Raw genomic sequence first — 24,625 nt, 5'->3', positions numbered from 1 at the left:
TGATCAGAGATCAAGCCATTGGAGAAGAGGAAGGATTTGATATCCGAAGCAATGATGGATTCCATGACTTTGCTGGTGATTGTGAGCAAGCTGATTGGTCTGTAGTTGCAAGGATCCGTTTTTGCACCTTTTTGTGTACAGCGGTAATGTTTACTGATTTCCAAGATGATGGCAGATGACCTTGAGCAAAAGAGAGGGTGAAGAGTACTGAGAGAGGGTGTGAAAGAGTGGCAGAGAAGGATTTTAGGACACGTGGGCTGATGCCGTCTGGTCCAGTTGCAGAATCAGAGTCGAGGATTGACAGAAACTTCTCCACCTTGTCAGGAGAGAAGGACACAGAGTCCATGAGCAGCTGGGTATGACTGGGTACGGTGGGTAGAGAGAGAGACGGGTTTGGAACACAATATTTTGAGGCAATCACAGAGTTGAGGCATTCAGCTTTTTCACGTGTGGAGTCAGCTGTGTAGCCGTTGGAGGTAAGGGAGGGGATGGAGGGGGAACAAACACCAGAAACAGATTTGACAAGACATCACCATGATTTGGAAGAGGGAGACAGGTTTGAGAGTTCAGTCTTGAGAGTTGAGAGATAGTGTTTCCTGGCTCTCATGAGGGTAGACACACACTTGTTCCGGGCTTTGTGAAAGGAAATGAGATTTCCTGCCGTTGGATTTGCCTTCCAGGAGGCGAAGGCAGGTTGTTTCAGGGCAACTGCCTCACCACAAGATTCCGTGTACAATGGATGGGAGGAAGGGTATGGCAACTGAAGACGGGATGGGATAAATCTGTGCATGAGAGAGAGCAGTTTACTTTGAAAGAATCCCCAGGATGAGTTCATGTCAGAGGTAGTGGAGATGGGAGACTTTAAATAAACAAACAAAAAAATACCTATTTTGGGGAGCAACCCCCTTTCCTCCCCCAACCCCGTATATCTCCTCACACCCCAATTTTTCTAATGCATTGACCAAACATTGGTACATCACGGGTGATGAAAGTTGTGGTGAAGTTTTATCTAAATTGCGTTTGTAGTTTCTGAGAAGAAATCAAATACCTATTTTGGGGGGCAACCCTTGCCGTAGACTCCTAAAGGGGCAGATTTTTTTTAATGCTGTGAACAAACTATGGTACATCGCGGTCATGAAGGTTGTGGTCAAGTTTCATTGAAATCGTGTTTGTAGTTTGAGAAAAAAAGGAAATGTATTTTTTTGGGGGTCAAACGTGGACCCATTTTGATCCCCCCATAGGCCCCCTCAGACTTCGATTTTCTTTGTGCAAACTTGAACACATCCCACATTGGTGGTAGTGGTAGTAGTAGTAGTAGTAGTTGTAGTAGTAGTAGTAGTAGTAGTAGTCGTAGTAGTAGTAAGTAGTAGTTAGTAGTAAGTAGTAGTAGTAGTAGTAGTTAGTAGTAGTAGTAGTTAGTAGTAGTAGTAGTTAGTAGTAGTACACATGTATGTACATATCCTACATTGCAATTGTGGCCATCTATTTATTACTGACAAAGAGGGTGTGGTGAGGGTCGGAAGATAAATTTAAAAAATTTTACATGACAAAAGGAAAAGTGGGAGGATGATATGAAGAAGAGAGAAGTAGGGCAGGATGAGAGGAGTGGGCGGGGTGGGCTGGAGGGATAGGAGGAAGAGGAAGGGGGAGTAGAATATATATAAAACACATCGTGAGGGAAGAGGGTTGGGGGAAGGTCAAAAATTCCACCATATATGCTAACGTAGTAAATGTATGTCCTGCTGTAATTGGTCACATACCAGAGTCTTGTATTTCTCAGCCAATGACTACATGTATAATAAATTTATGAGAATTGTAAATCATATAATAAATCGGGCAACAAACACTTGCATAACAAGAATATGGATTTTACGTACGTTTTGTGACGTTTTGCTTTGATTCCACAGGCAGCACAAGATAAAGTATTTCGTTTCTTCTCGAGGTGGTGAACTTTCGGTTGAAGAAACATCATGGTGAGCTCATCTTGCCAGGTCTTGGCATGCGGCCTCTGTTTTGTGGCACTCGTTGGGTTCACCATTTCCACGGCACACCCCGAGTGGAAAATCACGAGTCGGGGCGCAGCTGTGGTGGTTGTCACTTTTATGTACCAAGGTCTATGGATGAACTGTGCCGGGAATTCTATGGGATCACAGCAATGCAAAAGGCACTACACCATCCTGAATCTTCCAGGTGAGAGGGTCGAGGTTTGCCACGCGGCGGTTTGTCAATGTAGACCCCTTTCCGTGGTTTCTCCTTTATTAAAGTCACGTCTCTCTACAACGAGTGAAGACACTAATTGGTGATGTTGGGTCTTTCCTTCTGTAAGGTATTGACGCATTTTTTTGTTTTAATCTTTAAGGAGATAAAAGCTAGGGGAGTCAGTCACAGTCGGACCCATTTACATCCATCAGGACTGCGCTGTATCCCGTTGGTGGTGTTACTACTGAAAAAATAAGCTTTGTCAGCATTTACATAAAGTGTTGTATGATAGTAAAAAAAAAACAAAAAAAAACTTATATACAAATTATATTTTAAATACTAATAGCAATGTGAATGTGCGATTCATATGACCTTATGTTATTTTTATGATGTGAAACGAAAACGATTTTGAATGCTGGATCAGATTTAAGAAAAAGTCATTTCGGTAAAATGATTTTAAATATTTTCATGGGATTTCATTATCGAACGAGAGAGGTGAATTTGGGAAATCTACCATATAAAACACAATGTGTGTGTGTGTGTGTGTGTGTGTGTGTGTGTGTGTGTGTGTGTGTGTGTGTGTGTGTGTGTGTGTGTGTGTGTGTGTGTCTGTCCCCCTTCATTAGGCTAGGTTTTAAACCTTTTTTTTGTTGTTTTGTATACAAGATCGAGGCTCGTGAAAGAGCGAACATTAATCACACAAAAAGACAAACCGACACATAAAACATATAACATCGGGAGCGGTAGACAAGATGGGGAGAGAGGGGGAAGGACACAAACACAACATTTGAGAGCAGGGACCGAGAGACATGGAGACATCGAGAGATCTGAGAGAGGGCGAGGGCTTTGGGTGAGGGGGGGCATGGGAAGGGGGGGGTGGGAGAGGTATAAAACATATGGACACTGCCAGGACTTCCAGGAAAGAAGTTGGAATTTCAAACAAGGTGGATCTGGGGTGAATTAGCGGGGGTAGAAAAGATCAAGGTTTTGGATGGGGGAAGATAAGAGATGGTGGTGAACAGCTGTTTTAAAGACCTGGAGGGAGGAGTGGGATTGAAGGGAGTGAGGGAGTTTGTTCCAGAGGCGGGAGAAAAGAGGAATGAAAGAGTGAAGGTGAGAAGAGAGCCGAGATTTCGGCAGTTTAACCATCAGAGGGTTGCTGGCAGATCTTGTGCGACCTGTAGGAATATTTGGGGGACAGAGCACAGAGAGAGCTGGGGGTGCAAGGCCGGAGAGGAGTCGGTAGAAGACAGAAAGACCACCTACCTGCCTGCGGTGAGTGAGTGAAAGGCCCTCAGAGATAGCTTCATCGCGGGAGATTCCAATAATTCTGAAAGCTTTGGTTTCAACAGCGTGAGCCGAGCTAGGTGTGAGGCAGGAGCACCGGCCCATAGGGGAGAACAGTTTTCCATTGAGCTGCGGATGAAAGCCTTGTATGTGGTGAGGAGCTCAGGTGTGCCGAGGAAGGACTTCGCACGACGGAGGATGCCCAGTTGGCGACTGGCTTTGGAGGCCAGCTTGGAAATGTGGTTTTCCCAAGAAAGATCATGGCAGATAGTGAGACCCAAAAGCTTGAGCAACAGAACTTCTTGGAGAGGATTGTTGAGAAAGTAGATGGGAGGGTTGTCCAGTCGATCTTTTCGGAGAGACATAGTAAGAGTGTGAGATTTGTCAGGATTGAAAGACATGTTCCACTTGTTTGACCAGTCTGTGATTTTGTCCAAGTCTTCAGAGAGTGAGGAGGCTGCAGACTGCCGATCTGAGGGAAGAGGAATGGAGCGGCAGAGAGTGGAGTCATCAGCAAAGAGATAGAGAGGATTTTCAAGAGAGTCAGAGAGATCATTGATGAAGACCAGAAAAAGCACAGGGCCCAGAACACTGCCTTGGGGAACTCCAGCCTGAACAGGAAGAGGAGATGAGAGAACCCATTCAGGGCCACACGTTGACGACGACTAGAGAGGAAGTCCGCCAGCCATGCGTGGAGATTTCCCTGGACACCAAAGGAGGAGAGTTTGGTGAGCAGAGCGGGGTGCCAGACCGTATCGAAGGCACGTGATAAGTCGAGGAAGACAGCTCTAATTTCCTGTTTGGCATTGAGGACCTCCATCCATTGTTGAGACAGCAGAAGCAGCATGTCCAGAGTAGAGTGACCTGGTCTGAAACCAAATTGATGTTCAGAGATCAAGCCATTGGAGAAGAGGAAAGATTTCATATCCGAAGCAATGATGGATTCCATGACTTTGCTGATAATTGGGAGAAGGCTGATTGGTCTGTAGTTGCTAGGATCTGTTTTTGCACCTTTTTTGTGCAAAGCGGTGATGTTGGCTGATTTCCAAGCAGATGGCAGTTGACCTTGAGCAAAAGAGAGGGTGAAGAGAACAGAGAGATGGTGAGATAGAGCGGCAGAGCAGGATTTTAGGACCCGTGGGCTGATGCCGTCGGGTCCAGTTGCAGAATCAGAGTCGAGGGTTGACAGAAACTTTTCCACCTTGTCAGGAGGAAAGGACACGGAGTCCAGGAGCAGCTGGGTACGACTGGGTATGGTGGGTACAGAGAGGGATGGGTTTGGGACACAAGATTTAGAGGCAAACACAGAGTTGAGGCATTCAGCTTTTTCACGTGCGGAGTCAGCTGTGTAGCCGTTTGAGGTAAGGGAGGGGATGGAGGGGGAACAAACACCAGAAACGGATTTGACCAGACGCCACCAGGATTTGGAAGAGGGAGACAGATAAGAGAGTTCGGTCTTGAGAACGGAGAGATATTGTTTCCTGGCTCTCCTGAGGGTGGACACACACTTGTTTCGGGCTTTGTGAAAGGAAATGAGATTTCCTTCCGTTGGATTTGCTTTCTAGGAGACGAAGGCAAGTTGTTTCTGGGCAACAGCCTCACCACAAGATTCCGTGTACCATGGATGGGAGAAAGGGTATGACAACTGAAGACGAGATGGGATAAATCTGTGCATGAGAGAGAGCAATTTACTTTGGAAGAATTCCCAGGATGAGTTGATGCCAGAAGTGGCAGAGATGGGAGACCAGTCCAGATGATTGATGGCTGCTTGAAGACCGTGCCAGTTGGCCTGAGTGAAATGCCAGACTCGTCGACGCTGAGCAGGCTCCCTGAGAATGGTCAGAGAGATGTCCACTTTAACAAGGACATGATCAGATGATCCGATTGGAGCAGAAGAAGAGCAGCAACTTTGAGTTGTGCTTTCAGAGGGATTTGAGTGGGGGGTTTAAGGGGCAATCTTTGAACACGACTGTGTGTCAACCGGTTGAAAGAACTAAACGACTCTGAGGACTCAAAAGACCACCCCACGGACTCAGGAGACCCAATGGACCCCAAACACCCAAAATGTCCTGTAGACTGTTAAAGACACAAAATACCATGAAGACCCAGAAGACCCCAATGACTCTGAAGATACAAAATACCCCAAAGACCCAAAAGACCAAAAAGACCCTAAAGACCCAATGGACCCAAAACACCCAAAATGCCCTGTAGACTGTTAAAGACACAAAATACCATGAAGACCCAGAAGACCCCAAGGACTCTGAAGACCCAAAATACCCCGAAGACCCAAAATACCCCGAGGATCCAAAGGACCCAAATGACAGAGGACCCAAAATACCCAAATGACTCAGTAGAGCCCCCAATGACTGAAGATCCAAAATACCACTGAAGACTTCCGCTTGTCTTCATGTCTTCCGAAGACATTGGACCTCCGCTTCCGGTCTTGCCGGCGAGGTTTCGTGTATTCGCAGCTCTCCACGGTCTCCATCGAAATCGAAGTTAAGTAATTGTTCCCATTTGTATTTTCGTTATAACTGTATTTATTTTATGGTGTGTGTACGTATATTGTGTCCCGAGGAAGATTTTCAGTGCAAATCTTTCATACCTGTATTGAAAATCGTGTTAATTCGTGTCGTGTCTTGAGGCCTTGTACAGTGTACAACCTTGAGGCTTTGTTTTTTCTCTCAGTGGTCCGAGGTTTGTGCTCCAATAACTTTCGTTCTCTGTTTTCCCAGTCTTTTCACCCCAGAGCCTACTTCCTTGTGTGAATCTCAACTAAAAAAAAACAAGAAAACAAAAAAACAAACATTTCCTTCTCTGTTCTTATTCTTTGTTCTCATTCGTTTATTCGTTCTTATTCGTTCGTTCGTTCTTCGACCACGTGTTTCTCCCCCATTTCCCCAGATAGTTTTCACTGTTATTAACCTTCAATGTTTGTTTGTTACCTTCGCAAAAGCGGAAGGTTATGTTTTGATCGCTGTGTATTTATTTGTATGTCTGTGTGTGTGTGTGTATGTTATTCGCATAACTCAAAAAGTATTCAACCGAATTGCATGAAATTTGGTGGGATGATTGGTTATTATACGGGACACATTTGATTAGATTTTGGGAGCAATCGGGTCAAAGGTCAAGGTCAAGGTCACGAAAAGGTCAAAATCGTATTTTGGTTGTTTTTTTTTGTTATTTTTTTGTATACAAGATCGAGGCTCGTGAAAGAGCTACACTTTCCCCTCAAGTTAGGTATTCCGTCATATATTATAACACCTTTTTCTTCTTCTTCTTTAAAAGGCTGCTTTCGACTTGCTCACCAAATCTATTCATCGCAAAAAAAAATTCCATCTCCTATAGTGCCTTTTTTCTACATTCCCTAAACTCTCCTGCACTCCATCCTCCATCCAGCATCCTTAAACGTATTTTTGACTCGAAGGTCACAAGAAACTCATTTTGCAATAAATGTTCGTTTCCCATTAATCGTACACTTTCTAAAATCCAATCTCACCCCTCCCCTCCAAATCTTCCCCATAACCCCTCCCCTCCAAATCTTCCCCATCACCCCTCCCCTCCTAATCCTCCCCATCACCCATCCCTTTCAAATCTCCCCCCTTGCCCCCTCCCTCCTAAACTACCCCCTCACCCCTCCCCTCCAAGACTCCACCTCGCCCCTCCCCTCCTAGACTCCTCCCTCACCCCTCCCCTCCAAATCTCCCCCATATCCCATCCCTTTCAAATCCCTCCCCTTGTCCCTTCCCTCCCAAACTCCCCCCTCGCCCCTCCCCTTCAAATCTCCCCACCCTCATTTCTTCTCAATTTCCCCCCTCTCACTCCCCCTCCTCAAAGCGTCCTCCCCACTTCTTCCCCCTTCCAACTCTCACCTCCATCTCCCCCAACCTTCTGCCTCGCTCTTCCCCCTCCTCAAATAACACCTCATTGTGCCTCACCCAATCACCATCAAACCTTTTGTCCGCCCCATCCTTCCCTTTCTCCGAGCTATTCTGAAATCTCTAACACACCTTCAGCAGCTCTCCCTACCTCTTCCACCTCTTCCACATCTTACTCTACCCCTCCTCCCCCCTGTTCTGTATCCAATGCTCCCCCTTCCTCTTCATTAACGGTATGGACCTCAAACATCCGGGGCCTTCGTTCAAACTTAACTGATCTCTCCATACAGGTTGCTTCTGTCAAACCAGACGTGATCTGCTTAACAGAAACTTTCCTCCTTCATGATGTCTCTGATCCCTGAGTATCTCTCCCGGGTTACTCCCTCCTCCGGTATGATAGACCTGAGCCTCGTCCTGGAGGTGGGGTTGCTATCTTTATCAAAAACTCTCTTCCTCACTCGTCCTGCACTGCACTCTCTCCACCTCACCCCCAGGAATACCTCTGGCTACGGCATCCCCTTCGCTCCCACCTCTTGGTCATATGTGTGTTGTACCACCCACCAAACAGTGATTACTCCATCTACATCTCGCTGTCTGATAATATGGACCAACTTCCATCTACTCATCCCAACTCTCTCTTCCTCATATGTGGTGATTTCAATTGTCACCATGCCAGTTGGCTGGGTGTGGGTACCTCTCTCACCAGCCATGGCTCCTCAGCAAAGGACTTCTGCGACTCACTGGGACTGACACAATCTGTCAATTTCCCGACTCGGATCTCAGTCAACGGAGCATCTTCTCTTCTGGACTTGGTTATGACTAACTTCCCTGAAAATGTCTGCTGCTCTTCTTCTGCTCCAATCGGATCATCTGATCATGTCCTTGTTAAAGTGGACATCTCTCTGACCATTCTCAAGGAGCCTGCTCAGCGTCGACGAGTCTGGCATTTCACTCAGGCCAACTGGCACGGTCTTCAAGCAGCCATCAATCATCTGGACTGGTCTCCCATCTCTACCACCTCTGACATCAACTCATCCTGGGAATTCTTCCAAAGTAAATTGCTCTCTCTCATGCACAGATTTATCCCATCTCGTCTTCAGTTGTCATACCCTTCCTCCCGTCCATGGTACATGGAATCTTGTGGTGAGGCTGTTGCCCAGAAACAACTTGCCTTCGTCTCCTGGAAAGCAAATCCAACGGAAGGAAATCTCATTTCCTTTCACAAAGCCCGAAACAAGTCTGTGTCCACCCTCAGGAGAGCCAGGAAACAATATCTCTCCGTTCTCAAGACCGAACTCTCTTATCTGTCTCCCTCTTCCAAATCCTGGTGGCGTCTGGTCAAATCTGTTTCTGGTGTTTGTTCCCCCTCCATCCCCTCCCTTACCTCAAATGGCTACACAGCTGAGTCCGCTCGTGAAAAAGCTGAATGCCTCAACTCTGTGATTGCCTCTAAATCTTGTGTCCCAAACCCATCCCTCTCTGTACCCACCATACCCAGTCGTAACCAGCTGCTCCTGGACTCCGTGTCCTTTCCTCCTGACAAGGTGGAAAAGTTTCTGTCAACCCTCGACTCTGATTCTGCAACTGGACCCGACGGCATCAGCCCACGGGTCCTAAAATCCTGCTCTGCCGCTCTATCACTCCCTCTCTCTGTTCTCTTCACCCTCTCTTTTGGTCAAAGGTCAACTGCCATCTGCTTGGAAATCAGCCAACATCACCGCTTTGCACAAAAAAGGTGCAAAAACAGATCCTAGCAACTACAGACCAATCAGCCTTATCCCAATTATCAGCAAAGTCATGGAATCCATCATTGCTTCGGATATGAAATCTTTCCTCTTCTCCAATGGCATGATCTCTGATCATCAATTTGGTTTCAGACCAGGTCACTCAACTCTGGACATGCTGCTTCTGCTGTCTCAACAATGGATGGAGGTCCTCAATGCCAAACAGGAAATTAGAGCTGTCTCCCTCGACATGTCACGTGCCTTCGATATGGTCTGGCACCCCGCTCTGTTCACCAAACTCTCCTCCTTTGGTATCCATGGAAATCTCCACGCGTGGCTGGCGGACTTCCTCTCTAGTCGTAGTCAACGTGTGGCCCTGAATGGGTTTCTCTCATCTCCCCTTCCTGTTCAGGCTGGAGTTTGCCAAGGCAGTGTTCTGGGCCATGTGCTTTTTCTGGTCTTCATCAATTATCTCTCTGACTCTCTTGAAAATCCTCTCTATCTCTTTGCTGATGACTCCACTCTCTGCCGCTCCATTCCTCATCCCTCAGATCGGCAGTCTGCAGCCTCCTCACTCTCTGCAGACCTGGACAAAATCACAGACTGGGCAAACAAGTGGAACATGTCTTTCAATCCTGACAAATCTCACACTCTTACGATGTCTCTCCGAAAAGACGGACTGGACAACCCTCCCATCTACTTTCTGAATAATCCTCTCCAAGAAGTTCTGTCACTCAAGCTTTTGGGTCTCACTATCTGCCACGATCTTTCCTGGGAAAACCACATTTCCAAGCTGGCCTCCAAACCCAGTCGCCGACTGGGCATCCTCCGTCCTGTGAAGTCCTTCCTTGGCACACCTGAGCTCCTCACCACATACAAGGCTTTCATCCGCAGCTCAATGGAGTTCTGCTCTCCCCTCTGGGCTGGTGCTCCTGCCTCACACCTAGCTCGTCTTCACGCTGTTGAAACCAAAGCGTTCAGAATCATTGGAATCTCCCGCGATGACGCTATCTCCGAGGGCCTTTCACTTAATCACCGCAGGCAGGTTGGTGGTCTTTCCGTCTTCTACCGACTCCTCTCCGGCCTTGCTCCCCCAGCTCTCTCTGGGCTCTGTCCCCCAAATATTCCTGCAGGTCGCACAAGATCTGCCTGCAACCCTCTTATGGTTGAACTGCCAAAATCAAGACTCTCTGCTCACCTTCATTCCTTCATTACTATTTTCTCCCGCCTCTGGAACAAACTCCCTCACTCTCTTCAATCCCACTCCTCCCTCCAAGTCTTTAAAACGGCTGTTCACCACCATCTCTTATCTTCCTCAATCCAAAACCTTGATCTTTTCTACCCCTGCTAATGTCACCCCAAATCCACTTTTTTGAAATACCAACTTCTGTCCTGGAAGTCCTTGGTGTCCTTGTGTTTTATACTTCTCCCTCCCACCCCCCCCCCTTCCCACACCTCCTCCCCCCCAGGCCCTCTCCCTCCAAAAACATCTCCCGATGTCCCTGCTCTCAAATGTTGTGTTTGTGTGCTTCCTCCCCTTCTCTCCCCATCTTGTCGACCGCTCCCCTTTTTTATATACTTTGTTTGCTTGTTTGTTTGATTTGTTTGTTTGATAAATGTTAGCTCTTTCACAAGCCTTGACTCTGTATACAAAAAAAAAGAAAAGACCCCTAAAAAAAGACCCCTAAAACGCCCCAAAGACCCTTAAATACCATGAAGACCCAAAAAGACCCTGAGGACTGTTAAACACCCAAAATACCCTGAAGACCCAAAGGACCCAAATAACCTTAAAGACTGAAAAGAGCCCGAATACCCCCAAAAGACCCCAAGCCCCAAAATATCCAAAATCTAAAGACCAAGAAGACCCAAAAAAACTCGAAGACCGAAAATATCGAAAAGACCCAGAAGACCGAAAAGACCCTGAAGACCAAAAGACCCTGAAGACCCAAAATGCCCTGTAGACCCTTTAAGATCCGATAGACCCCAAAGACTCAAACAATTGTTACGTATTACCTCCCCAAACCCCGGTGCACCTCAGTCTTGAGAGGGAACGCGGCAGAAAGATTTGTTATTTTGAATGTTCTAATAAACCATGGTAAAACCACACCAATGCAATTGTAGAACAAAACAAGTAATTGTATTAAGAACTCTCACATACACAATAATATAACTATTAAAGAAAGTACCATGACAATATCAATTGCATCAAATGAATACATATGATGGTACCATCATTCCCCAATGCTCTCAAAGCAATCAACTCACGATACGCCAAACATGAGTGGAATTAAAATTCCCAATGTCCATGCACAAATCCCCATGCTGGTTGAAGCAGTGCAGAACGACGAGAACAGGCCGGTATCGGCATGACGGCGGAGGAGGAGTTACGAGGTGAGAGGTCGATATTGGAATTAAGCCGATATGGGGACCAACAGCAATCCACACGATGATGTCGATATGGGAATCCCAATGACAAAACAAGATGCACCAAGCAGACAGTCTCTTCAAGGACAAAATGGCATATCGGCCTGTAATGGAGGTGCTTGATTTCTCTCCAACAATAACTCACACTTGGTGATAAAACCTGAGACGCAGGTTTAATTGCAATTACAATATGTGACGATGTCACGGGCAATTCCTCCCCCGGGAAGCCTCAACTCATTCGCGACCAATATCAAAAAAGTCCGCTTGCAGCCTCAAAGCGACTTTACGGCTGTATCTATCATGGCCATCTCCTCCTCTCTCTGCCAACTTTTTCCTCTCCTCTTCCGGCCTCTTTGCCGCGTCTTCATTTTTCCTTCACAAACATTTATTTTCACCTTTTACGAAAGTCATCTCCATTTCACACAAAAATCTTAACAACAATATTACCTGAAACTAAAAATCTTAACAGTATATAATAACAACAAAGGTGGAAGTGACGGATCCGTAACACAATCCAAAAGACCCAAAAGACCGAAAAGACCCCAGAGCCCCTTAAAGACCCTGAGGACCCAGTGGACCCCAAATTACTCCGAAGACACAAAATACCCTGAAGACCCTTAAATACCCCCAAAGATCCAGATCAACAAACAACACAACAACAGGCATTTTAAGGCCATTTTCCCTGCTCGAGTGGGGGTTAGCCTTCTGGGCCCCATGACAATCTTCTCCATTTTGCCCTATTTTCTGCATCTCCCCTTGTTAACCCCCTTGCCCGCATTTCTTCTTCCACCACCTTTAGCCAAGTCTTTTTTGGTCTTCCCCATCCTCTACTTCCTTCTACATTCATTTCCATCACTCTTCTCAACCAGTCAATTTCATCCTTCCTCAACACATGACCAAACTATCTCAACCTGTTTCTCTTTACAGCAACCATCACAGGCTATATTCCCATCATCTTTCGCAATTCATCATTTGATTTCCTCTCTCTCAATGATACTCCGCACATCCACCGAACCATTCGCATTTCCACCCTTTCCAGCCTTCGTTGCTGCTCTACGTTCATTACCCATGTCTCACTCCCATAAATCATAACACTTCTCACACGTGCAGCATACACCTTTCCCTTCAGCTTAAATGACACTCCCCTTCTCGTCAGCACGCCACTCAGTTCCCGAAACTTCTTCCATGCACATTTCACTCCAGCAACCATTGCCGAGTTTCATCCACCTTCTCCATTCAGCATGTCTCCTAGGTAGCAAAATGTTTTCACACCTTCCAGCTTCATGCCATCTCCAATATCCAACAACATTTCCTCCATCTGCAGCTGCATCTATGCACACCTTACACTTGAATGTAGCTGCCACACTGGTCAATGACCCTCTCAGACCACTACATTTTTGATGAACCCACTCAGCGCACATTGTACATTGAATGGAGTTCACTCCGACACCCTTCCTGCACACAGCACACGGCTACTTCCCAGTTCTTTCCACCTCACCACATGCTTTAACACTTACCATCACCTTCGTTTTTCTGATATTCACCTTCAGACCTTTTGACTCTTTTGACTCCTCCCACTTTTCTACTCTTCATTGCTTTTATCGCTTCCTCAACTTCCTTCTCAGTTATCTTCTCTGCCGGTCCTAAAACTGGGTTCCACTTGTTAATTTTCTCCTTCAGTCCATCCATACTTTCCGCAATCAACACCAGATCACAACAACTCCCACGGTAAACCCTCCTTTACATTCCGAGCCAGCACCTCCTTCACAGCTACAAATAGTAGTGGACTTGGTGCCGAACCCTGATGCACTCCCACCTTCACCTCAAACTCACCACTGTTCCCGTCCTTTGCCCTTTCAGCTGTGCGCGCTCTCTCGTACATTGCCATCACTACTCTGATCAACCATCCCTCCACTCCTAACTTTCTCAATGCCCATGTCACTACTTCGCATGGAACCCTATCGAATGCTTTCTCCAGATCAACAAACGCAAGAAACAACTTCTTCCTCTTCTCCATGTACTTCTCCTGCAACTGCCTTCCAATTAAAAGTGCGTCTGTCATTCCTCCTCCTGGCATAAATCCAAACTGCATTTCGTCGATCTTCACTTTCTTTCTTATCCTCTTCTCCAACACCCTTTCCAATACCTTCATTCCATGCTCCAATAACTTTATCGCTCGGTACGAGCCACACTCCAGAGGGTCACCTTTCCCCTTGTATAGAGGGACGAGGGTACTCAGTTCCCAATCCACTGGAATGCGGCCTTCTTTCACCACCAGATTACAGATCTCTGCCATTCTCTTCACACCCCAACTTCCCGCTGCCTTCAACATATCTCCCACAACTCCCGTCGGCCCTCCCGCATTTCTACTCTTCATTGCTTTTATCCCTGGTGTTGGTGTTGGGTCCCTGGTGTTGGGCTAGTGGCTAGGGTGCCGGCTTAGGATACCTAGGATCCTGGGTTCGAATACTCGGTCGATCGCCGAATTAATGCCAGGGGGGTTGACTCAGCCTGTCATCCTTCCGAGGTCGGCTAATTGAGTACCAGTTCACTGGTAATTCCCTGTTTGTCGTTGAAGGCGGCAAAAAGGGTTGGCGTCAGGAAGGGCATCCGGCCGTAAAACATTGCTTAAAAAAGGGGACCAAAAAACAACAACTACCACGGTGCCCGAAAAGGCCAACCCCCGCTTTGCGGGGGAAAATGGCCTCTAAACGGTGGTTTTTATTGCTTTTATCGCTTCCTCAACTTCCTTCTCAGTTATCTTCTCTGCCGGTCCTAAAACTGGGTTCCTCTCGATGTTGCCATCCCATTCATTTTCTGCATTCAACAGCATTTCCATATATCTCTTATACAGTCACGTGAAAAAGTAAGTACACCCCATGTAAAGTATTGACATTTTCAACATATTTCAACATACAGCCATTTGATCTTCATTTCAACAATATTGATGGATAAAGGTGATATAATATAACAAATATCATGAAACATTTACATTTTATAGTCCATTGTATAATTTAAATAAATATAAATGCAAATTTTGCATGTGGAAAAAGTAAGTACACCTTTGGTTCTTATAGGTGGTATTGCCCCCTTTGGCAGAAACAACCTCAAGTAGGCTTTTCTTATAACTGTCTGCCAGTCTCTGACATCGACTGGGAGAAATTTTTGCCCACTCCTCCGTGCAGAATTCTTTCAGCTGTGCGATCTTTGAGGGGTTTCTTGCATGCACAGCTCGTTTCAAATCTCCCCACAACATCTCGATGGGATTTAGATCCGGGCTTTGACTTGGCCATTCCAGAACCCTCCATTTCTTTCTTTTCAGCCATTCCTTGGTGGATTTACTGGTATGTTTCGGGTCATTGTCATGTTGCAAGGTCCACCTTCGATTGAGCTTCAACTTTCCGTCAGATGGCCTCACATTATCCTCAAGCACCCTCTGGTACAATGAAGAATTCATAGTGGATTCTATGATGTTGAGCTGCCCAGGCCCTGATGTAGCAAAGCTGCCCCAAACCATAATATTTCCACCACCATGCTTTACAGTTGGTATCAGTTTCTTGTGGTCAAATGCTGTCTTTGGTTTTCGCCAAACATGTCTTCTGGTACTGTAGCCAAATAGCTCTACCTTTGACTCATCTGTCCAGAGCACATTGTTCCAGAAGTGCTGGTCTTTGCCGAGGTGTTCAATGGCAAACTTTAGTCTTGCCCTGATGTTCTTTCTGGACAGCAAAGTTTTCCGCCTGGCACACATCTCATGTAGATCAAATTTGTGCAGCCTCTTTCTAATGGTAGACTCGTGCACTTTGACATCAACAGTGGCAAGAGCTACCTGTAGGTCCCGTGATGACATTCTGGGGTTCTTAGAGACTTATTTCAGCATCTTGCGGACTGCTCTCGGGGTGCACTTGCTGGGGCGGCCTGGCCTGAACAAGTTGGCAGTTGTTTGGAATCGTCTCCACTTGTAGAGGATCTTCCGGACAGTCGAATGATTGATTTCAAATTGTTTGGAGATGTTTTTAAATCTCTTCCCAGACTCGTAGGCATCTATAACCTTCTTTTTGATGGCGTCAGAGAGCTCTTTTGATCTGGGCATGGTGACGCCGCACACTTCAACAACAAAGAGCAAACCAAACTTAATGTATGAAGTTTAAATAAGACAGGTTCCTCCAAGATCCTCTCTAACGATGTTCTAATCATTTGCACCTGAGCTGGTGCACCTGATTCTAATTTTAGGTATTTGAAGGAGTGATAAATGTAGGGGTGTACTTACTTTTTCCACATGCGAAATTTGCATTTATGTTTATTTAAATTATACAATGGACTACAAAATGTAAATGTTTCATGATATTTGTTATGTTATATCACCTTTATCTATCAATATTGTTGAAATGACGATCAAGTAGCTGTATGTTGAAATATGTTGAAAAAGTCAAAACTTTACATGGGGTGTACTTACTTTTTCACGTGAATGTATATCCATTATCCATATATATTTCCAAAGATCCAGGTCGATGACCCAAAATACTCGAATGACCCAAAATACCACAATAACCCAAATGACCCAGAGGACACAAAAGACCCCAAGGATTCTGACACAATCTGTCAATTTCCCGACCCGGATCTCAGTCAACGGAACATCTTCTCTTCTGGACTTGGTTATGACTAACTTCCCTGAAAATGTCTGCTGCTCTTCTTCTGCTCCGATCGGATCATCTGATCATGTCCTTGTTAAAGTGGACATCTCTCTGACCATCCTCAGGGAGCCTGCTCAGCGTCGACGAGTCTGGCATTTCACTCAGGCCAACTGGCACGGTCTTCAAGCAGCCATCAATCATCTGGACTGGTCTCCCATCTCTACCACCTCTGACATCAACTCATCCTGGGAATTCTTCCAAAGTAAATTGCTCTCTCTCATGCACAGATTTATCCCATCTCGTCTTCAGTTGTCATACCCTTCCTCCCGTCCATGGTACACGGAATCTTGTGGTGAGGCTGTTGCCCAGAAACAACTTGCCTTCGTCTCCTGGAAAGCAAATCCAACGGAAGGAAATCTCATTTCCTTTCACAAAGCCCGAAACAAGTGTGTGTCCACCCTCAGGAGAGCCAGGAAACAATATCTCTCCGTTCTCAAGACCGAACTCTCTTATCTGTCTCCCTCTTCCAAATCCTGGTGGCGTCTGGTCAAATCCGTTTCTGGTGTTTGTTCCCCCTCCATCCCCTCCCTTACCTCAAACGGCTACACAGCTGACTCCGCACGTGAAAAAGCTGAATGCCTCAACTCTGTGTTTGCCTCTAAATCGTGTGTCCCAAACCCATCCCTCTCTGTACCCACCATACCCAGTCGTACCCTGCTGCTCCTGGACTCCGTGTCCTTTCCTCCTGACAAGGTGGAAAAGTTTCTGTCAACCCTCGACTCTGATTCTGCAACTGGACCCGACGGCATCAGCCCACGGGTCCTAAAATCCTGCTCTGCTGCTCTATCTCACCCTCTCTCTGTTCTCTTCACCCTCTCTTTTGCTCAAGGTCAACTGCCATCTGCTTGGAAATCAGCCAACATCACCGCTTTGCACAAAAAAGGTGCAAAAACAGATCCTAGCAACTACAGACCAATCAGCCTTCTCCCAATTATCAGCAAAGTCATGGAATCCATCATTGCTTCGGATATGAAATCTTTCCTCTTCTCCAATGGCTTGATCTCTGATCATCAATTTGGTTTCAGACCAGGTCACTCTACTCTGGACATGCTGCTTCTGCTGTCTCAACAATGGATGGAGGTCCTCAATGCCAAACAGGAAATTAGAGCTGTCTCCCTCGACATATCACGTGCCTTCGACACGGTCTGGCACCCCGCTCTGCTCACCAAACTCTCCTCCTTTGGTATCCATGGAAATCTCCACGCATGGCTGGCGGACTTCCTCTCTAGTCGTCGTCAACGTGTGGCCCTGAATGGGTTTCTCTCATCTCCTCTTCCTGTTCAGGCTGGAGTTCCCCAAGGCAGTGTTCTGGGCCCTGTGCTTTTTCTGGTCTTCATCAATGATCTCTCTGACTCTCTCGAAAATCCTCTCTATCTCTTTGCTGATGACTCCACTCTCTGCCGCTCAATTCCTCTTCCCTCAGATCGGTAGTCTGCTGCTTCCTCACTCTCTGAAGACCTGGACAAAATCACAGACTGGTCAAACAAGTGGAACATGTCTTTCAATCCTGACAAATCTCACACTCTTACTATGTCTCTCCGAAAAGATCGACTGGACAACCCTCCCATCTACTTTCTCAACAATCCTCTCCAAGAAGTTCTGTCGCGCAAGATTTTGGGTCTCACTATCTGCCATGATCTTTCTTGGGAAAACCACATTTCCAAGCTGGCCTCCAAAGCCAGTCGCCGACTGGGCATCCTCCGTCGTGCGAAGTCCTTCCTCGGCACACCTGAGCTCCTCACCACATACAAGGCTTTCATCCGCAGCTCAATGGAATACTGTTTTCCCCTATGGGCCGGTGCTCCTGCCTCACACCTAGCTCGGCTTCACGCTGTTGAAACCAAAGCTTTCAGAATTATTGGAATCTCCCGCGATGAAGCTATCTCTGAGGGCCTTTCACTCACTCACCGCAGGCAGGTAGGTGGTCTTTCTGTCTTCTACCGACTCCTCTCCGGCCTTGCACCCCCAGCTCTCTCTGTGCTCTGTCCCCCAAATATTCCTACAGGTCGCACAAGATCTGCCAGCAACCCTCTGATGGTTAAACTGCCGAAATCTCGGCTCTCTGCTCACCTTCACTCTTTCATTCCTCTTTTCTCCCGCCTCTGGAACAAACTCCCTCACTCCCTTCAATCCCACTCCTCCCTCCAGGTCTTTAAAACAGCTGTTCACCACCATCTCTTATCTTCCCCCATCCAAAACCTTGATCTTTTCTACCCCCGCTAATTCACCCCAGATCCACCTTGTTTGAAATTCCAACTTCTTTCCTGGAAGTCCTGGCAGTGTCCATATGTTTATACCTCTCCCACCCCCCCCCCCCCCCTTCACATGCCTCCCCCCCAAAGCCCTCTCCCTCCCACAGATCTCTCCATGTCTCCATGTCTCCATGTCTCTCAGTCCCTGCTCTCAAATGTTGTGTTTGTGTCCTTCCCCCTCTCTCCCCATCTTGTCTACCGCTCCCGATGTTATATGTTTTATGTGTCGGTTTGTCTTTCTGTGTGATTAATGTTCGCTCTTTCACGAGCCTCGATCTTGTATACAAAAAAAAAAAAAAAAAAGGATACAAAAGACCCCAAGGACTCCGAAGACCCAAAAGAAGAGTAATTATGCCTCTTACATTGGAACTGTAGACGGTGCCTTGCAAACTAAGCCTCAAGGTCGGTGTACAGAAGCGGTATTTTTTTTTAATCACAATAAATACAGGGCACATGGAGGTGAAATTCGCTGCACGTGATGTGCAATTCACGCAGAGTAAAACGAGTGTTCATTTACGTCTGCAGGATGTCTCATAAATAAAGATGATTTAAGCACACCTGACACAAGGCCCATACTTCCGACTTTGGCATGCTCACGTGGCTGTACTGTCAAAAACTGTTCCAATCCGTCATTTTTGACGGGCTTTATACTAGTGTTAAATAAACAATACCAAAGAGATTTGTTTCACTTGCATAGGAACTTTCTATTCCATCATCGTACTGATTTCTACAGAACTCAAAATAATTTTTATGGAACCTAATGAATTCTCGAGAATAACTTTGAGGAGAGGTCGGTTGTTCCATATAATTCGTTAGACTTTCTATATAAGATCCATTCAAATGTCTATAAAACTCTGCAGAGAATGGATGTTCGATATAATTAATTACACATTCTATAGAAGATCCATTGAAATAATTATAAAACTCTGCAGTGGGTATTGCGTTGTCCACCTCGTCCTTCAGTGAATGTACAAAGTTTGTAACACTGGCGGTTGTTGCTTAATAGAACAAAACATTCCGTGTGTGAAAAATACCTCCAGCTTACCCAGCTGTAAACTGAGCAAGCTGCGACTCTTCTACACGAGGTTACTCTCTGTGACGCTCATTCCTCCTCCAGCTCTTGTTATCCATGTCTTAATACAGAATTACTACAACACTACCTATACACATTTTCACATTTCATGTAACAATCAATGTAAAAAAAACAAACAATATAATGTAAAAATACAATTTTTTTTTTTTTTTTTTTTTTTTTTTTTTTTTTTTTTTTGTATACAAGGTCGAGGCTCGTGAAAGAGCGAACATTAATCACACAGAAAGACAAACCGACACATAAAACATATAACATAGGGAGCGGTAGACAAGATGGGGAGAGAGGGGGAAGGACACAAACACAACATTTGAGAGCAGGGACCGAGAGACATGGAGACATCGAGAGATCTGAGAGAGGGCGAGGGCTTTGGGGGGGGGGGGGGGCGTGGGAAGGGGGCGGTGGGAGAGGTATAAAACATATGGACACTGCCAGGACTTCCAGGAAAGAAGTTGGAATTTCAAACAAGGTGGATCTGGGGTGAATTAGCGGGGGTAGAAAAGATCAAGGTTTTGGATGGGGGAAGATAAGAGATGGTGGTGAACAGCTGTTTTAAAGACCTGGAGGGAGGAGTGGGATTGAAGGGAGTGAGGGAGTTTGTTCCAGAGGCGGGAGAAAAGAGGAATGAAAGAGTGAAGGTGAGCAGAGAGCCGAGATTTCGGCAGTTTAACCATCAGAGGGTTGCTGGCAGATCTTGTGCGACCTGTAGGAATATTTGGGGGACAGAGCACAGAGAGAGCTGGGGGTGCAAGGCCGGAGAGGAGTCGGTAGAAGACAGAAAGACCACCTACCTGCCTGCGGTGAGTGAGTGAAAGGCCCTCAGAGATAGCTTCATCGCGGGAGATTCCAATAATTCTGAAAGCTTTGGTTTCAACAGCGTGAAGCCGAGCTAGGTGTGAGGCAGGAGCACCGGCCCATAGGGGAGAACAGTATTCCATTGAGCTGCGGATGAAAGCCTTGTATGTGGTGAGGAGCTCAGGTGTGCCGAGGAAGGACTTCGCACGACGGAGGATGCCCAGTCGGCGACTGGCTTTGGAGGCCAGCTTGGAAATGTGGTTTTCCCAAGAAAGATCATGGCAGATAGTGAGACCCAAAATCTTGAGCGACAGAACTTCTTGGAGAGGATTGTTGAGAAAGTAGATGGGAGGGTTGTCCAGTCGATCTTTTCGGAGAGACATAGTAAGAGTGTGAGATTTGTCAGGATTGAAAGACATGTTCCACTTGTTTGACCAGTCTGTGATTTTGTCCAGGTCTTCAGAGAGTGAGGAGGCAGCAGACTGCCGATCTGAGGGAAGAGGAATGGAGCGGCAGAGAGTGGAGTCATCAGCAAAGAGATAGAGAGGATTTTCGAGAGAGTCAGAGAGATCATTGATGAAGACCAGAAAAAGCACGGGGCCCAGAACACTGCCTTGGGGAACTCCAGCCTGAACAGGAAGAGGAGATGAGAGAAACCCATTCAGGGCCACACGTTGACGACGACTAGAGAGGAAGTCCGCCAGCCATGCGTGGAGATTTCCATGGATACCAAAGGAGGAGAGTTTGGTGAGCAGAGCGGGGTGCCAGACCGTGTCGAAGGCACGTGATATGTCGAGGGAGACAGCTCTAATTTCCTGTTTGGCATTGAGGACCTCCATCCATTGTTGAGACAGCAGAAGCAGCATGTCCAGAGTAGAGTGACCTGGTCTGAAACCAAATTGATGATCAGAGATCAAGCCATTGGAGAAGAGGAAAGATTTCATATCCGAAGCAATGATGGATTCCATGACTTTGCTGATAATTGGGAGAAGGCTGATTGGTCTGTAGTTGCTAGGATCTGTTTTTGCACCTTTTTTGTGCAAAGCGGTGATGTTGGCTGATTTCCAAGCAGATGGCAGTTGACCTTGAGCAAAAGAGAGGGTGAAGAGAACAGAGAGAGGGTGAGATAGAGCAGCAGAGCAGGATTTTAGGACCCGTGGGCTGATGCCGTCGGGTCCAGTTGCAGAATCAGAGTCGAGGGTTGACAGAAACTTTTCCACCTTGTCAGGAGGAAAGGACACGGAGTCCAGGAGCAGCAGGGTACGACTGGGTATGGTGGGTACAGAGAGGGATGGGTTTGGGACACAAGATTTAGAGGCAAACACAGAGTTGAGGCATTCAGCTTTTTCACGTGCGGAGTCAGCTGTGTAGCCGTTTGAGGTAAGGGAGGGGATGGAGGGGGAACAAACACCAGAAACGGATTTGACCAGACGCCACCAGGATTTGGAAGAGGGAGACAGATAAGAGAGTTCGGTCTTGAGAACGGAGAGATATTGTTTCCTGGCTCTCCTGAGGGTGGACACACACTTGTTTCGGGCTTTGTGAAAGGAAATGAGATTTCCTTCCGTTGGATTTGCTTTCCAGGAGACGAAGGCAAGTTGTTTCTGGGCAACAGCCTCACCACAAGATTCCGTGTACCATGGACGGGAGGAAGGGTATGACAACTGAAGACGAGATGGGATAAATCTGTGCATGAGAGAGAGCAATTTACTTTGGAAGAATTCCCAGGATGAGTTGATGTCAGAGGTGGTAGAGATGGGAGACCAGTCCAGATGATTGATGGCTGCTTGAAGACCGTGCCAGTTGGCCTGAGTGAAATGCCAGACTCGTCGACGCTGAGCAGGCTCCCTGAGGATGGTCAGAGAGATGTCCACTTTAACAAGGACATGATCAGATGATCCGATCGGAGCAGAAGAAGAGCAGCAGACATTTTCAGGGAAGTTAGTCATAACCAAGTCCAGAAGAGAAGATGTTCCGTTGACTGAGATCCGGGTCGGGAAATTGACAGATTGTGTCAGTCCCAGTGAGTCGCAGAAGTCCTTTGCTGAGGAGCCATGGCTGGTGAGAGAGGTACCCACACCCAGCCAACTGGCATGATGACAGTTGAAATCACCACATATGAGGAAGAGAGAGTTGGGATGAGTAGATAGAAGTTGGTCCATATCATCAGACAGCGAGATGTAGATGGAGTCATCACTGTTTGGTGGACGGTACAACACACATATGAACAAGAGGTGGGAGCGAAGGGGAAGCCGTAGCCAGAGGTATTCCTGGGGGTGAGGTGGAGAGAGTGCAATGCAGGGCGAGTGAGGAAGAGAGTTTTTGATAAAGATAGCAACCCCGCCTCCAGGACGAGGCTCAGGTCTATCATACCGGAGGAGGGAGTAGCCCGGGAGAGATACTATGGAATCAGAGACATCATAAAGGAGGAAAGTTTCTGTTAAGCAGATCACGTCTGGTTTGACAGAAGCAACCTGTATGGAGAGATCAGTTAAGTTTGAACGAAGGCCCCGGATGTTTGAGGTCCATACCGTTAATGAAGAGGAAGGGGGAGCATCAGATACAGAACAGGGGGGAGGAGGGGTAGGGTAAGATGTGGAAGAGGTGGAAGAGGTAGGGAGAGCTGTTGAAGGTGTGTCAGAGATTTCAGAATAGCTCGGAGAAAGGGAAGGATGGGGCGGACAAAAGGTTTGATGGTGATTGGGTGAGCCACAATGAGGTGTTATTTGAGGAGGGGGAAGAACGAGGCAGAAGGTTGGGGGAGATGGAGGTGAGAGTTTGAAGGGGGAAGAAGTGGGGAGGACGCTTTGAGGAGGGGGAGTGAGAGGGGGGAAATTGAGAAGCAATGAGGGTGGGGAGATTTGAAGGGGAGGGGTGAGGGGGAATTTTGGGAGGGAAGGGGCAAGGGGAGGGATTTGAAAGGGATGGGATATGGGGGAGATTTGGAGGGGAGGGGTGAGGCAGGAGTCTAGGAGGGGAGGGGCGAGGGGGCGTCTTGGTGGGGAGGGGTGAGGGGGTCGTTTAGGAGGGAGGGGGCAAGGGGGGAGATTTGAAAGGGATGGGTGATGGGGAAGATTTGGAGGGGAGGGGTGATGGGGAAGATTTGGAGGGGAGGGGTTATGGGGAAGATTTGGAGGGGAGGGGTGAGATTGGATTTTTGAAAGTGTACGATTTATGGGAAACGAACATTTATTGCAAAATGAGTTGCTTGTGACCTTCGAGTTAAAAATACGTTTAAGGACGCTGGATGGAGGATGGAGTGCAGGAGAGTTTAGGGAATGTAGAAAAAAGGCACTATAGGAGATGGATATTTTTTTTGGGATGAATTGATTTGGTGAGCAAGTCGAAAGCAGCCTTTTAAAGAAGAAGAAGAAAAAGGTGTTATAAAATATGACGGAATACATAACTTGAGGGGAAAGTGTAAACATTGAAGGTTAATGAGTGAAAACTATCTGGGGAAATGGGGGAGAAACACGTGGTCGAAGAACGAACGAACGAATAAGAATGAATAAACGAATGATAACAGAGAAGGGGAATTTTTTTTTTTTTTTTTTTTTTTTTTTTTTTTGAGTTGAGATTTACACAAGGAAGTAGGCTATGGGTGAAAAGACTGGGAATACAGAGAACGAAAGTTATTGGATCACAAAAGACGGACCGCTGAGAGAAAAACAAAGCCTCAAGGTTGTACAGTGCACACTGTACAAGGCCTCAAGACACGACACGGCAAACAGACGATCAATTTATGAAAGATAAACACCGAGAAACAAACAAAGTTTCACACAATAACTTCACACACCGAAAGATAAATACAGTTTCGACAAAATACAATTGTGAACAGACTTAACTTCGAAAAACGTGGAGACCGTGTGGAGCTTCGAAAATCCCTGCCGCGTCTCCAAGATCTCGCGAGATCTGCAATCTGCAATCTGCAATCGAGATCTGCAATCGAGATCTGCAATCGCCGCCTCTTCAATTGATGTAATTATTTAATGTAAGGAGAGAATAAAATAATAATCTGAGATCTATAATTTTCTTTTCATTTGTGTATATTTTATCATGTCTGGAGGCCTTGCAGTCTTTTACAGGCTCTATTCTGGTTTTGTTCCTCCTGTCCTCTCACCTCTCTGTCACCCTTTGCCTCTCCAGGTTGCACACATTCCACTCAAAACGATTACCTTTTCCCTGACAGCGAGTCGAAGTTGATGTTAAGCTCCATTCATGTAGAACTGTATTCCCAAAGCTGTGCTTCTCACGTCCACCTCCATCTCATGGCCTCTCACCT

General features: G+C 46.6%; 1 protein-coding gene across 1 annotated transcript in view; it reads left to right on the top strand.

The window, feature by feature from the left end:
* The window catches only part of LOC137435382 (claudin-7-B-like), a 153,836-nt gene that overhangs the window by 5,059 nt on the left and 124,152 nt on the right, over positions 1 to 24,625 (top strand). Inside the window, exon 2 of the mRNA XM_068129128.2 lies at positions 1,908 to 2,190. Within this exon, the coding sequence (XP_067985229.2) occupies positions 1,971 to 2,190 (220 nt within the window). The 5' untranslated portion in view covers positions 1,908 to 1,970. The remainder of the gene's footprint in view (positions 1 to 1,907; positions 2,191 to 24,625) is intronic.

The sequence above is a fragment of the Myxine glutinosa genome, chromosome 9 (assembly GCF_964187855.1).
Source record: "Myxine glutinosa chromosome 9, kmMyxGlut1.1, whole genome shotgun sequence".
Taxonomy (NCBI): Eukaryota; Metazoa; Chordata; class Myxini; order Myxiniformes; family Myxinidae; genus Myxine; species Myxine glutinosa.
This window is presented reverse-complemented; position numbering and strand designations above follow the sequence as displayed.